Source organism: Melopsittacus undulatus, chromosome 3 (assembly GCF_012275295.1).
Source record: "Melopsittacus undulatus isolate bMelUnd1 chromosome 3, bMelUnd1.mat.Z, whole genome shotgun sequence".
NCBI classification, from domain to species: domain Eukaryota; kingdom Metazoa; phylum Chordata; class Aves; order Psittaciformes; family Psittaculidae; genus Melopsittacus; species Melopsittacus undulatus.
The window spans coordinates 98,581,352-98,596,836 of NC_047529.1; the positions used below are offsets into that span (position 1 = coordinate 98,581,352).

General features: G+C 51.3%; 1 protein-coding gene across 5 annotated transcripts in view; it reads left to right on the plus strand.

Moving 5' to 3' along the window:
* The window catches only part of TJAP1 (tight junction associated protein 1), a 39,694-nt gene extending 25,165 nt beyond the window's left edge, over positions 1–14,529 (plus strand). For 4 of the 5 annotated variants that reach the window (XM_034060733.1, XM_031045648.2, XM_031045646.2 and 1 more), the window contains 7 exons: positions 1,759–1,917; positions 4,485–4,513; positions 5,638–5,799; positions 6,464–6,530; positions 8,191–8,298; positions 9,005–9,088; positions 10,706–12,022. In XM_034060733.1, coding sequence (XP_033916624.1) covers positions 1,792–1,917; positions 4,485–4,513; positions 5,638–5,799; positions 6,464–6,530; positions 8,191–8,298; positions 9,005–9,088; positions 10,706–12,022 — 1,893 coding nt within the window. In that variant the 5' untranslated portion in view covers positions 1,759–1,791. Of the gene's footprint in view, positions 1–1,758; positions 1,918–4,484; positions 4,514–5,637; positions 5,800–6,463; positions 6,531–8,190; positions 8,299–9,004; positions 9,089–10,705 lie in introns of all 5 variants that reach the window. The other variant, XM_031045645.2, reaches the window with a different exon arrangement.
* Positions 14,530–15,485: the final 956 nt, after the last annotated feature.

The following is a 15,485-nucleotide window of genomic DNA, read 5'->3' on the forward strand; positions in this document are numbered from 1 at the left end:
TTGGAAGGAATTGACAGAAGAGTCCCCTAGATCTCCTGTTTGATGGTGTTGACAAACCTGCTTCTGCTGAGAATTTCGGCATTTCTAACAAGTCAGACCCATCTATTTTGCTTGGGGATGCAACAGAATGTGCATTCAGTATGCTGAATGTGATTTTTCTGGGGTATTAGAGATCTCTTCACTTACGTGAGTCTTTCAGGAGATGGGACCTTGAGGGAATGACTTCCAGCATTCTGGTGGTGGAAGAATCTACATGTTAGTGCTAGGAAGTTGTTCATGACTCTGGAAAGGTGTGAGAATCTTCTGTCAGCTTCTGTTTTTAGCAGAGTGGAGGCCAGCTTGCAAAATGTAAGTGTAAAGCCTGCTGTGGCTTGGAGCCACTTTGTGCTTGGTGCAAACACCTCACATGTGACAGTCCTCCCAGAGAACTCAGTCTAAGTGTCAAGAAGATGCAGACAGGCAAGAGTGGTAAGAACTGGAGAGAATTCTTGGGGCTCCATTGAGACACTTAACATGTAAAACTCCACTGGCCAAAACAAAAAGCAAGTGAAATCTGCTAGGTCACTGGCCCAGTGGTATGCATTGACTGAACTGCCTTGAAGGTATGTGAATGGGAGTCAAATGGCCCTGCCTGTAGAAGCAAGGAGAGGGTGATATGAGTTGATATGAGCACTTCGAAGTGCTGCAGGTCAAGTGAGGATTGCAGACATGCTAGGCTTTATCAGTGTTAGGATCCAGCAAGAGAAAGGGAATGAGAAGTAGGTGCTTACCTCAAACGTAGGGGAACTATGAACTATATGTTGTCATCAGGGAATATCTGGTACTGGGCTCTGCAGGGACTGCTTGGCAGCTCCCAGACTTCTTGTCTTGTGTACAATGGGGTGGTTGAAATTCTGGCTGCTTGGAGGTAAGTCTTCCTGCCCTCCACTGCAGTCCCAACGTGGTGGAAAGGAAGGAGATTCTTCCATGTGCACAAGATAGCTGCTTTCCTTCTACCCCATTTTTTTTGCTCTTGTACTACTACAGCTCCTGCATCATCTCCATGCCCAGCATGGCTGGGGTAAAGGGACTAATTTGGTCTTTCTGCTAATGGTACTGATACATACTGCAAAATCTGGCTTAAGCTACCAACATCAAGGGCATTGCCATCCTAATTTGATACACCTGTGACTTGGGGTTGGTCTTTGCTTTTTCTGACAGTGAGCAGTTGTAATGGTATGGTACCTCCTTCTGACAAGCCTCCTGTGGTCTGTTCCATTGGGATTCCAGTGTAAGCCAAAAACTTCTGGGTTTGGGCTCTTTAATGGTTGGAGTCTCCTCCCACATAGTCCCTCCTGACAGTGACAAAACAAGATCAATAACGAGTGCTCCAGCTGTCACTGCTGCCTGTAAAGGCTTGCAGTTTCCATATTGGAAAAGGCCTTTCCTAAAGAGCCTAATCAATATGCTGCTGTGAGGTCTGTTCTCGTTTGCTATATATAATCCTGATACATACAAACTGCGTGTGTAGAGGGGGGAGAGGATGTGCCAGCCCTCTGCTATCACTGGTTGGGAGAAGGACACAGCTACCTCTTACTTTACTCCCTCTCCTGCAGCTGCTGCTCAAGGATTGCAGCCACATCCTTTCCTTGCTCTGTTAGCACTCTGCATGGGGACCAGCTCTGGGACTCCAGGGGAGCCAAATTCCTGCTGGGTCACTTCTAGGGTTCGATGGAGCACCTGTGACTCTCTCCTCTATGCACTTTCTGCTGTTGGTAGGTAACCTGCTTTCGGAGCCACACAGGTGGGAGGATGTCAAGCACCGCTCCATCAAAGAAGCCTTACCGCAAGGCACCCCCGCAGCATCGGGAAATCCGCCATGAGGTACCCATCATCCGGGATGACCAGGATGGAGTGATCTTGGCTGAACAGAGTCAGGTAACAGCTTGCCGGGTGGCAAAGGGCTTAACACCATTGCACCAGCAAACAGGGTTTAGTTACAACAAGGTGGGACAGCTCAAGCAGGCAGAGAGGTTTGAGGTTTGCAACCTGAACTTCTCCTCATCATGGTCCCTGGAGTCCAGCAGTGAGAAGGAAGTGACAGGGTGCAAAGCAGAGTTGAACCTCAAGAGCCAGACTGTCTCGCCAGCACTTCCTCATGATGGGAAGATGGGGCAGCAAAGTGGAAGGCGGTGCCCAACCCGCAGTCATGGGCACCGCAGTAGATTTGTGAGCCGTAGCATGGAGACAGTTGTGGTGCCTGAAGATGAAAGACACCATCCCTCGTGCTCTTTCAAGAGCAGAAGCCTGGAACGCTCACTTATGTTTAAAGAGCCTCCTGAAGTCCTGATGCCAAGGAAGTTTCAGGTCTCCCCTACCCACCTGCCTCTCAAAGGAATCCTGAAGCAGACCAACACAGGAGGCCCGTGCCCTGAGAGCTTACGCAAGTCCCAGTCAGTGGAGACACTTTCCCGTGGCCGCAGCTCACGCAAATACAGTGATCCTCAGCTCTGCCTCAGCCAACAGGAGAAGCAATCACTGGAGCACTGCAGCAGCAGTGCTGCCGGCTCTGTCAGGAGCAGGGAGAAGATCATGGAGGAAAAACTGCAGTTCTCCAAATTCCTGGATGAGATTACCCAGCGGGTGCTGAGTCCCATCCGCTTGCGTTCACTGCGAGAGACCAGGGGAGGAGAACAAGACCAGAACTTTACCCTTCTCCCCAGAAGATCTGTGCCAGAAGGCCAAGGGGTTAAAACCAAGCGTGTAGCTGAAAGATCCCCCCACCTGAGCAGAAAAAAAGCAGAAATTAAATGTGAGGAGCTGGGTATGGCTTCATGCCAGAGAAAGTGTTCTGAGGAGACTGAGAGAGCTTCCAGACTAAGAAAGAAACCTGTCCTTGGGAGGAAAGACAGTAAGGGAAAACTCCTTTCTGTAGAGAGGAAGGTAGTAGATCTGTGTCAGTATGAGCTGAAGCAGCTGGCAGACCTGGGGCTGGGAGGAACATCCTCCAGGCAGCAGCACTCACTATCTTCTTGGAAAAGCAGTGCAGAGAGCAGAAGGGATGAAAGCTCACAGCTACTACAGCCACACCATCCGTGCGCAAAACTTGGGCAGAAGAGTGCAGTGGAACCGAACTACTCAGAGAAAGGATCCTTCTCCACTCCAACACACTGGAGTCAGGAGGAAGGGCCTGCCCCATCTAAAGCCTCCCCTTCCCTCAGCCTTGCACTAAACAAGGTAGGTGCCAGGGCCACTGGCTTACAGACAGGGGTCTCGCCAAAGTCCCCACCTGGATCTCAGCTAGTCTGTAATGCCAGTGGGGAGAGTGAGAGCCTTTTGCCTGGTCACTAGTACCTGGTATATATGTTTTTGTGGGGGCAGAGGTAGCAGTTGCTAGATAATTTTGCATTAATTAGCCAATTACCACATGGGGTCAGGATGTGAGAAAAGAATTGATTGATGCTTTGCCTTTAGGGATGGAAGAATGTATGTAGGTGGTAAGGATCATTCTTTTAAAGTGTGCATTAATGAAGGAAGCAGCCCCATGATGTCTTAAGGCCAGGACTAGGGTGGTTTGCTTCTGTAATATTGCTAGCAGCTCAACAACCTCGTCCACAGCTGTCTGTGACATGGTCTCTCTGCCCACAACTGGCTGTGACACTTAATGGACAACCTGAAGCATGGCAGCATTTCGGGTTTGTGCAGTGCTGTTAGTACCAAGCACCAAAAAATAACCTATGGGCAGCTTGGGCTTTGTGACAATGGTCACAGTCTTGGGCTTTCACAGAAAATATTTTGTTTCTGATGCTAATGAAATCTCTGCCAGCCATGGTGGCAGGCAGCAGCCATCTCATGGGTTAATACAGAGTGCAAAGGAAGTGAGAATAGCTGAGGGGTGTGCTCTTGTCACTGTGCTGTCTCCCCATGTTCTGTAGGTCCCTTCTCCAGCAATCTCTGGAGAACTTGCCCAGAACATTCATTTCTTTCACAGCTTTTTGTGACCTTTGGTGTTTGTTCTGCTATCCTAGAATAGTTACAGTGGCTGGTTTCAGGTCTGCAGAAAGGAATCCTTTTCACAGCACAGTCTGGGTGGTGGAAATGGTAGCATGTTTTTTAGCTCCCAAATGATTCTCATTCTTTTCTGTGGGGCTTCAAGGGTGTTGTGATTACTGTCATGACAATTTAATCATCCGTGTATTCTGGGGTGTTAGATTCCTGCTACCCACTAAATGTGGTTGTGGAGGAAGCTGAAATACCAGCTAAGGTGGTGATATTACAAGAGATGCTGAGATTGCACTGTGGGAGAGTAAACTTGCCTAACTTGTGTGGTGGTTTCTAGTCTAGCTCTTCTACCCTGAACCAGCACACATGGTCTGTCTTGGTATCAAACAGCTGAGCGTTGTGTACAGATCCTGGAAGGGTCTAGCAACCAAGACTGCCCTTTAGGACAGTGTGAGACACCAACTCCTCCTTCGAATCTCATAGCTGTTTTCTTCCCTGTGCAGGAACCCTTGACGGATGCGGAAAGGATGAAGTAAGTGTCCTGCTTCCCCTTTATGCCTGTCATATTACAACTGTGTGGGTGCTGATTCCTCACATCTTTCCCTGTGCCACCTGCACAGTGAAGCTGACTGGACCTGCAGGCTCCTCTGAGATCTTCAACCTTCTTGGGGCCATGTGGGCAGAGCTCTAGTCTGTGCCTTGCCAATCTCTGCCTTGCATATCTCTTCCCCTGGAGAGGGAGGGAACAGAGATTCTCAGTGCGGGTGCAGGCAGAAGAGTTGGTGGGTGTGAAAGAAACTAGGAGATGAAGCTTTTAATATAACTGAAGAGAGGATTGCCTTTTTTAACCCTCTTGTTTCGGTGTAAGCCACCAGAAGCAGTATGCAGAAGCCTGCTGCTGACTGAGGGTGAGAGCTGAGCTCTTTACTAGTGGTCATATGGGGCACAGAAAACTGCTAGCGCAGATCTCCAAGCCATAGTGAGGAGTAGGTTTGCACTGCCGAAGAGAAGCAAGCAGTGCTCCTCTGGGTTTCTCCAAGCAACTGAGCACAAAGGAATGAAAAATAACAGGAAATCATTCTGACCACGAAGCATGTCCTGGCTGGGGAGGAATGAAGCAGTTTGTGTTGGAATGGGATTGACTGGAAGCTGTGATCACATCTGTAAATGCACCCCACCACCTCTGCTTCTGGGATTAAGGCTGTGTGGAGTCCTGTTTCCACCATATATTAAGGGGTGAGGGCTTTTGAACAGGTTCAGGGGAGATGAGTTTACTCTTTTTGCCTTCAACTCTTCTAACCTGGACTGTGATAAATTATTGACTGGGTTTCCTTCACTAGTGAAGGACAAAGGAGCTGCGCAGCTCATCTGGCTAGTGGGCTTTATTCAGGCACTGTAACCAGAGAGGGAGCTAGGAGCCATGGCTGGCCAGCTGGTATGTGCTTCTTTGTCCCTGTTCCAAGAGAGTTTGAGTCTCTCTTTCCTGATAGAGATGCACCTCTCACTGCATGTTCTAAAGTCTCCTGCTACTTCAGTTCTTGACTTCATGGGGCCCCCATGTGGGGTCTCTGGCCCTAGAGCAAAGCAGCAGGGTGGAGGTGCTGGTGTGGAGTACCCTGTGTGCACTCAGTGGTACGTTGTTCCTGTGTGCCACAGGCTATTGCAGCATGAGAATGAGGAGCTGCGCCGCCGGCTGACATACGTGACTAACAAAATGGAGGCGATGGAGAGGGAACTGGAGTCTGGTCAGGACTACCTGGAGATGGAGCTGGGCCAGAACCGTGAGGAGCTGGAGAAATTCAAGGACAAATTCCGTAGGTATGAAAAAGAAAACGAGAGAGTCAGAATCAGAGAGATCCCTCCCACCAAGAACTCGCTCAGCTGGTGTAAGCAGGCTGTGCCCTGTTCTGTGAATCAAACCCATGCTGCATCCTCAGAAAGGTGCACTCCTAGATTGTGGGGGAGTTAAAGGCTCTGCAGCCATTACTTCCTCTGGGGTACAGTGTAGAAATGCTGCCAGTGTGAGGGACAGGGAATTCTTCATCTGTTGGATGGAAGGCAGGATCCAGCTTGGATGGTTACTCAACATGTGTGAAAGGAGCCACTGATGGCTCCTTCTACACTCCATTCTCCTGATGGCTACAAAAGAATGCATCACCACGTTACCTGGAAAGTATCTCAGTTAAAAATCAATGCCAGTCACTGGTCACATGCTGATACATGACATAGCTTGGAGGAGTCCTCCAAAGTCATTTATACCCTCCTCTGCAAGATCCTTTCACCCAGCCAACCTTATCTTGCCTCCAGTAACATGGGGCCTGAAGGCCATTATGTGGCAGAGGTAAGGCATAGCTAATATACCTGGTTGTCTTAGTACCAGTCTTTCTGTAGTTGTGGAGTTGGTGTTTTGCTTGCCAGCTATGAAGAGGACTTGCGTAGGTGCCTGAGATCTGTTCCCATGTGTACACTCTTGTTTGTGTAGGTTGCAGAACAGCTACACTGCTTCCCAGAGAACCAACCAGGACCTGGAGGAGAAACTGCATGCCCTGGTAAGTGCCCTATTAAGTAACTACAGAGAGGAGGTGGAAGAGACCTGTGTGTTAGGAGCAGATGGGGTGAGGGTCAATGGCTTTACTCAGCAGATGTGGCAGTGGGTGAAGGGTGAGATTCTGGTCTTGACTATTTATTCCCCATTCTTGCTAGTGTCATGAACTGTTTTCTTCATTTACTGAGCCCCTACTTGGTCATGCATGTGAGCTTTGGCTCCCCACAACACATAATTGCATGGTATTCCGTCATGTTGCTTCAGTCCCTCTCAAAATGCCAGGGATACATCAGCCAGTCTCGGGGTGGTCATCCTGGGAGGACGGGGGCAGTCAGAACAGAACCAATGTGTGTATATGTTTGTTGTGTGCATTCATAACACTCATGGCTGTTTCTTTTCTCTCCCTCCCTCTCTCTCTCTCCTCCCCACGCTGCCGCTGGCACACGCTGGGCGCACTCACCTCTCAGGCCTCTCTCAGCCAAAGCTGGATTTTTGCAGTTGCGTCTTTTCGTTTGTGTGTTTTTTCTTTCTCCTCTTTACGTGTTTCAGCCTGTTGGTTCCATTGTCAGTCCCACAAACACCACCCCAGATGGAGGGGCCCCAGCCCTCGTCCAGCCAAGGGCTCACCTGGTATCCAGCAGCTGCCCACAGATGCAGCACGTCCCAGCTTGCAGTGCTCCATCTGAAGAGCGTTTGACTCTGAGCCAGCTGGAGCATGGCGTGTTGGGAAGTGGTGCCCATAAGCTGTGGCACTGCACAAGATACAGATGGCTATGAGCTTTGTTTGCTCCCTTTCCTTCCCCTTCCAGCTGTGAGCAGGCAAGTTGAACAGCTGAGATGCTGATTGCCTCCCTGTATTCCAGGATGAGATTTCTTTGGTTCTAGCACTTGAATTTCTGGAGTTTATATTCATTGTGCTGGTGCCTGAAGAGACTGTATATGTGGAAAGCGTTGTCCTACCTGACCCCCTTGTGTTGCTGTGCTACACCCTGATGCATAGCTGGGCCCTGATCCTCCCAGCCTCGAGCACCCTTGTGCAGTGTTGGAAGAACTTCTCGAGAAGGGAATGACTTGGTTGTTCTGAGCTGTTACCCCTCTCTGCTATTACATCTGGATCTCTATCAGCCCTGCATCTCAACTGTTAGGGACTCTAAAGAGGCAAGATTGTTTGCTTTAGGTAGGGCATTAACTGACCTCTGGATGAAGCTATAAAGGTCCTTTTTCTACTAGAGCAAGGCTTAAACCCTTTACAGATGATGCCCTCACCCTGCCAAAAACCCTTTTGTCCATTCAGCACTGCCTGCTGAATCTTCATGGGCAGTGTTCTTGTTCTGTTGCCCCAGAGAAGAGGGCTGGGTATCACAAGCTCAGAGGTCTTTGCTGCCAATGGCAGGATGGGATTGATTGTTCAAAACCACTAGTTTTCCACCAGGCACTGTGTGAACCAGGGCAGAGAGGAAACATGGTTGAGCTGTAGAAAGAGATACTGTGTTAAGGAGGTTTGAACTCAACCTGTTCTCTGTAGCTGTCCCCCTTGTCTGTCTGTCTGGAAGTTTTTGTGTCCCAGCTGAGCATGTCTTTGTGCTATGCTTGGGTAGAGGTGGGTGGTGAAGCCAACTGCTTCTCTTCTGGGGGGATTTACACCTGGTGTTCTTGCATCCCAGATTAAAAAGGCAGAGATGGACCGCAAGACACTGGACTGGGAGATTGTAGAGCTCACTAATAAATTGCTTGATGCCAAAACCACCATCAATAAACTGGAGGAACTCAATGTAAGTGTTAGTCCGCAAATGGCTGTGAAAATCTGTGAGGTGTGGGTTTTTCTACTTGTTGAAAGTTAATAGTGTAAAGAAGCATGTGAGTGACTTCATTGTGTGTGAAAGTGTGGAACCTGTGCCCAGCAGTAGGGACAGACAAACAGAAAAGGGTCTTGAGGGTTTGAGCAAGGAAGACCTGATCTTTAAGTCTGATGTATGGGCTCTTCTGAGCTTAGTTTGATCTGAGTCCAGGCTGTATCAGCAGAGGGGTCGTGTACTCGAGTGCTGGGAGGAAGCTGATGCTTTTTCTACACCATTAATAGAGAAGTTCCTGGGTTTGCTGCTTGTATCTATTAACTGTCCTCAACTCCCTCCAATCTGTTTGCAAGAGGGCAGTGTCTTCAGGCATGGTTGAGAGCTTTGGGATGGGATAGCAAATCTGGTGGGACTTTTGGAGACTATTAAAATCTCCTGAGGGAGAGAGTGTTGACACACTGACTGTATGTGTCTGGACACGGACTGGAGTTTAAAGGAACACCTTGACTGAGTTGAAAGAAAATACAAAGGGGTGTGGAAAAGAGGGAATGACAGGTGTCCTCATGAGTGATTCATCACATACCCCTTTCTGCTTCTGTGCAAGCAGCATCTGATCAGCTGATGCATTTTTGGGTAAGAGATGTGTCCAGCCTAACACTGTTGCACACCTATGCCCTTCTTGCAGGAACGCTATCGACAGGACTGTAACCTTGCAGTACAGCTGCTGAAGTGCAACAAGTCCCACTTCAGGAACCACAAGTTTGCTGATGTGAGTAGCAGTCCTGCTGAGGTGGGGAAGAAGGGCTTGTGGTCCTGCCTGGTCTTGCTTGCTTCAGCCTTCTCTGCGGGGATGTTGGTCTCCTTCAGCCTCAGATAGAGGGTAGGGGAGGGCTCCTGTTCCCACTGAGAAGCAGCACAGAGACTCTGCCATCTCCTCTTTCACGCCAGCTCCATTTCACAGCTCAGCTAGGAGCTGTTATAAAAAGCACAATAACCTTGAATCTGATAGCCTGCTGGGTGCCTGATGGGAGCTGGCAGGAGGACAGACCTCTCTCTTACCCTACTCTATACCTCTTCCCTTCCTCACCTGTCCACATGGAAGGTCCACGTGCCTGATAAGGAGTTGAGCTGCAGTAGTCTGGCCTGGCTTCACTTCTTACTCTGAGGAGAAATGTGGGAGGCAGCATTCAGGGTGTCTTAGGCCTGAGTGGGAGAAGTTGGTACCAAATCATACTCCCCCTCGTGGAGTCTGTTCAGCTCATCCTGCCTTCAGGATAAGCAAAGATGGAGTTCAGGCCTTCCACATTAGTAGCATCACTTCTGTTGGCAGTATCATTCAGGCCGCTAGCACAGCACTCTCTTTGCCATACCCCCAGTCTCCATCCCTTCTTAGGTTCCTCTCAGCAAAACCATGTGCTTGTCTTTTTTAACTTAGCAGGTGACCAGTATGTCACCCTCCCTCCCCATTGTGTCTCAAATTAGCACTCTTGAGGTCAGTGTATCAGTTACTGCTCGGGTAACCTTGACCTCTCTCCCAGCTGTCTCTCCTCCCTGGAGCTTTGCATTCTGCCCCTCAGAGCATCATGTCCCACGTGGCTTCACTGGCAGGGGGTTGGTGCTTAGCAGCTGTGCAGACAGTCTCACAGCCAGCTGTTGCTGTGCAGTGTCTCCTCCTTCCTCCTGCCTCTGATGGGCCAGACCCTGAGAGAGAGCTCTGCTTTCCACTTCATGTAGTGCATGGATGTGGTGACTGAGGCAAGGGCAGCCTGGCAAGGTGATGGGGAGAGCTGTAGTGCCCATTTGCAGGAAAATGAGCAGTGCTGAGACCCTAGTCATGCAGCTTTGGTAATAAACCCTATGTTTGTCTCTCTGAAATGGGGAGAGTGAGGAAGTGGGATGAGTTGGGTGAGAACAAGGGAAGGCATCGATTCTGCTCTGTGGGCAGGCTGCCAAGACAGCATAGCTGCAGTAACTGCGTTGAGGGAGCCTGTGGATCCCAGCACTGGGGGCTGTTGAGTCGCTTCAGTGCAACCACCAGCTGATTTTCCACAGATCAATAGCCCTCTTCCTAGCATGCACTGGCTGAGCCTTGTCTCCGTGCTCACAGACATGGGGGACTGAGCCCATGGGCCATCTTTCCCTCTTTGCACAGCGGGGCCTGTGAACACAGCCTAGAAACATGACTGGTGTGACAGCTAGATCCTTGACAGTCACTCATGGGGCAAGTTAGCTTTGGAAAGAGATGTCTTTCTCAGGGTAAGGTAGGTGACTGTTAGGGTCAAGATGAGGAGTACAAAGTACGTGTGAAGGTTGGTTGGAGCAGGCAGGTTGTTTGGGAGCGGTTTGCATGGCAGCCCCCTTCTCATGCCCTTTTCCTTCTCCGTAGCTTCCTTATGAGCTGCAGGACATGGTCAATAAGCATTTGCACAGCACTCAGGAGTCAACAGGCCCTGGTCAAGAAGCAACCCACACATTGGCTCCATCTGATGTTGTTCCCACCTCAGTCATTGCCAGAGTCTTGGAGAAACCAGAATCTCTGGTTCTGAATTCAGCCAAGTCTAGCAGTGGCAGCTGTCCCATGGCTGAGGATGTCTTTGTGCACGTGGACATGAGTGGAATGCCTCCTGATGCCTGCAGCAGTGCAGGACAGATGGGGAAGGAGGGAGGAGATGCAGGAAAACAGCAGAATGGTGGCTGCAAGCCTCAGAGCAGTGTGGAAAGTGCGCCAGAGGAGGTGCCTGCCTTTGAGAAGCTAAGCCCCTACCCTACACCATCACCTCCCCATCCGATGTACCCTGGGCGCAAAGTGATTGAGTTCTCTGAAGACAAGGTAAGGATCCCAAAGAACAGCCCCCTGCCCAACTGCACGTATGCTACACGCCAGGCCATCTCCCTCAGCCTGGTGCAGAGCGAAGATGAGAGCTGCGACAGGCAGCGGACGCTCCCTAACAGCCCTGCCTCAGAAGGGCGCCGTTCGGCCTCCAGCTGCTCCTGTCAGCAGTCACCCAAAGCAGCCCGGCCCCACGGCTCTTCCCAGAGCAGCCCGTTCAGCAGCCCCCCCCAGATCCCCAGCGCCTTCGCCAGCTCCGCCAGCTCCGAGGAGGACCTGCTGGCCAACTGGCAGCGCATGTTTGTGGACAAGGCTCCCCCCACCTCGGAGCGGGTGCTGATGAACCGCACGGCTTTCAGCCGTGACACAGCCCCCGAGCTCCAGAAGAGGTTCAGCCGCTCTATGCAGGAGCTGGGTAGGGCAGCCTCGGTTTATTCGGATGGTGAGGAGTCTGCACAGAGCTGCAGCTGGACTGTGAGCCGGGACTCGAGCGTGGAGACGGACAGCACTGAGTCCAGAGCCCGCAGGAGCCATTTCTCCTCAGATTATGGAACAGATTTCTCCCAGGATGAAGCTCAGAAGCTGTTGCAGGAAAGTGGTGGAGGTACTGCTGAGCCTGGAAGCCCCTCGCCAGAGAAGCACAAGGACTATGTAGACCTTGGCTTGCCTGAGAGCCCAGCTGAGGAGAGAGAAATGTTGCTCCAGGGAAGCAAGGAGAGCAACCAAGGAGGTGCCCAAGAAGAAAGTGGAGAAGGCAGGGTCAAGCCTCCCTTCAGTCGGCCGCACCGCAGCCCCAAGAGGATGGGGGTCCACCACTTACATCGCAAGGACAGTCTGACGCAAGCCCAGGAGCAAGGCAACCTTCTCAGCTGAGACAGGGCAAGAAGCAGCCACACGCTGCAGAGCTGTGGGATGCCTCCACTTCTGAGGAAGGAACCCCCTTTAGTACCCTCCTCCTGGGGGGCTCTGCTCTGAAAATTTGTATTTATTCTCTTCTTTTGCTACCGGGAAGAGCTGGAGTCCACCTTCCCCAGCCCCTCAGACCCACAGTACTAGCACACACCGTGTGCAGAAGCGCATCCACTGCCCTGGCACAGTCGCAGCTCTCCACAGCCTCACACTGGTGCCTGTACCAGAGCTTGTTCTTGGTACTCCTCGTCCTGGTGCCTGTGCCTCTTAATGTTCACATCTTCCTTTCCCCTTCCCACTCAGGTACCTGAGGCCCTGGGTGCTCTCATGCTGGTTGCCTGTAGCTGCTCTGCTCTCTTTCAACTTGTGCCAACAGGGCAGAGTGCCTGTGTGGTGGTGTCTGATTCCCTGGGAGCCCCCAGGGGCTGTGAGTGGGGCACCAGGACTCTCCCAGCAGATGGCTCTGTGCCCCTGGGGATGTGCTGGGATTTCTGGTGTCTCATTTTCCTGCTGGTTTTGTTTTCCCCAGCTGCCTTCTGGGTGGATCTCCAGAATCTGCCTCTGCAGGTCCCCATCGCTTGGCTCCTGCATTGGGCTCAGCACCCAGGCCCCCCCGAGGCAGTGCACGGATGCTGGTGCTGTGGCGTGGGGCATGGGTGCTGTTTGCTGGGGTGGCTTGGGGAGGCACCACCTGGGCACTGGGATCTGTGTTTGTGTGTCCCTCACACCTTCCCCCGCTCTTCGTGCTGTTGTTTTGTTTGTACGGTGCTGATGCTTTGCTCTTGGGTGGGCTTGCTTTCTTCTTTTCAAGCCTTTGGTTTTGGGGTGTATTGTTTTTCCCTTCTCCCCACCCTGCATAAACAGACACAGCCGCTGGCAGCCAGTCGGATGCCTGCATTGAGGGTGTGTTGAGGAGGCTCACCTTGGAGCTGCACTTCCCTCTGATCCTGGCTCCCAACCTGCAGAAACCCCTCCAGACTCAAGAACAAGGTCTTGCTCCAGGCGATCAAGGTGTGAAGGATGCCACTGGGCTCGGTGCAGGGCTGGCAGGGATGTCAGTGCAGCTCCCTGTAGACACACTACCTCATGGTTCAGCAGCAGCCCTTTGCCAGGCTCCAGGCTGGCTCTGGTGCCTCTCTGGGGCCTCCCCTTCTGGGTAGGGACTCTCTGTGTGTCTCTCCTAGTGTAGTGTGACAATGTGTTACTTTCCATCTCAGTCTTTTGTGCTCGGTGTCTTGTTGGGGGGGAGGGAAGGGGAGAGGTCTGTAGATGTAGTATTTTTTTGAGGGCTTACAAAGCCCAGGCATTCTATTTTAATATTGTCCTGTGCCCTTGTCTGTCTGGTGTTTCTTGGCTCCCCAAGGGGTGCAAGGCAGGGTAACCTGGTTCCCTGTGCTATGCCCCCCTTGAATCCCCTGCCTGTCTGGATTTTGAGTTGGGTTTGTGTTGTCCTCCCACCCTACTTATGGGGGCTCTTCACTGGGCTGTAGCCAGCAGCTCGCTCTGGGAAGGGAGCTTCTGTTCATAGCTTAACAGCAAGATGTGTGGCCAAGAGCTGCCTCGGGCCCTGCTCCGCTCCTGAAACCCCTGTCTCTGCAGAGGGCCTGCAGCTGGGGCCAGCCAGGGCTTCAGCTCGAGCCTGGAGGCTCCAGGGCTTGTGAAAGGGAGCTGCAGGCGCCTGTGGCGGCTCTGGTAGGTTGCAGTATGTCCCCTGCTGCCTTGTTTCCCACCTCCAACATTATGGAGCTGGATGCCACCCTCTGGCGGGGAGCTGGAACTCGGTGTTTCACTACAGTATTTTGCTGGGTACCTGTGCAAACAGGCTGCTGCTGAGCGCAGGAGCCTCCTCTGAGCCTGCAGGGTGTTCATCTACCCGGACCTGAATGTGCTGGTGAGGTCCTTGCATTTGCTTTCATCAGCTGCTCCACTGCTGCATTTCTTCTGTTCTTCTGCAGTGTTGCTGAGGGCTTGTACGTGCAGTGGCTGCCAGCGCCTGCCTCACGGACATCACCTGGGCTTGGATGCTCACCGAGTGAGCTCCTCTGCCTCCCTGAGGGGGAGGTGTTGCCCCATCTCCCGGTGTGCTGACCCCACTCTTGCTGAAGCAGCTAGTGCTGATGGTTCTGGGCAGAGCCAGCCTCCCTCTGCTACCTTTGGTCAAGGTAGGCTTAAAAGAGAAATGGAGGGGTGGCCAAGGGGTGCCCAGTGCCTCATTAGACCCTTCTTCACAGCATTAGGCTGCTGGCAGAGGTTGAGGGGGAGCCTCAAGAGGAGCAGAGCCCTCTCCCAGCAGCCATGGTGCCTGACCTCTGCACTCCTGCTGACCTCCAGCAGTATTGGCTCTGGGGCCCTGAGCTGACCCATTTTCAGTGTCCCAACTCCAGACTGTTAATCTGTAACTAATGTGTTTTTTTCTGACATTTTCAAACTGATGTATATTTTAAGACCAGAAATAAACTATTTTAAAAGTAGGTGGCAATGGCTACAGTGTTCTCTATTAGCTAAGACCTGAACTGACCCTGGGCATGTGAGAAGTAGAACCTCTCATGATACAGTGTCCCAGGGTTGCTGAGCTGTGTGTGTCACCCATTAGCTCTCCCAGGGAAGAGCAATCCTACAACCTGTAAGCTTTCCAGGAAGCTGTGAACTCATTGGACGTCCTCACTGCTCACTTCAGCAACAGCCTGATTCCACGTGCTTGTGCAAATCGAGTCATCTGTGTTGGAGAAGAGATGCAATCCCAGGCAAGGAGTAATGTGTGGGAATGAGCTGTGGTTTTCTTCTTTAACCTTATCCAGACTCTGCACATTTTGGGTCTGAATGTCGACTGTCAGCTCAAAGATCAGACTGAGCCTGCAGACCAATCCATTGTTCACAGCAGCACTTGTGTCACTTGTGACTCAGAAGCTCACAGTAGCTTAAAAAAAGGGCAGATTATTTGACCAAGCAACTTCTGAGAAACACTGAAAACAATGTTGGCAATTTTCACATTACTTAAAGGCTGTAAATGTTTGAATAGTAAAAAACCTCTGCAGTGAAGCTTACTGTGCCCTAAGCAGCTTCAGTGCTACTCATAAAATTCTGCCTACCCCATTTCAAGCATTTTGCTGGCCGAGAGGTCAGAGGAGTGTGATGAAATTTCCTCCATCTCCCCAGTTACGCTGCCTGTGCCCTTCTGATCTGGGTGTATGGAACACGGGCAGTTTCTTGTTTCTTTGTCCCCATAATTAATGATTTTATTCTGTGTTTGCTTCAGTAGCAGCTGCTGCCACAATTTAATCTTCCAACCTAATCTGAGCCTTGAAACATGATATTCCTTACCTAGCTCCAGCAAGAGCCACCTGGCTGAGCAATGAAAGCTAGTGCTGAGGCAGCCACCTGGTGCCAGCCTCCATGCAGAGGGCATCTATCTTCTGCTGTTGGACAG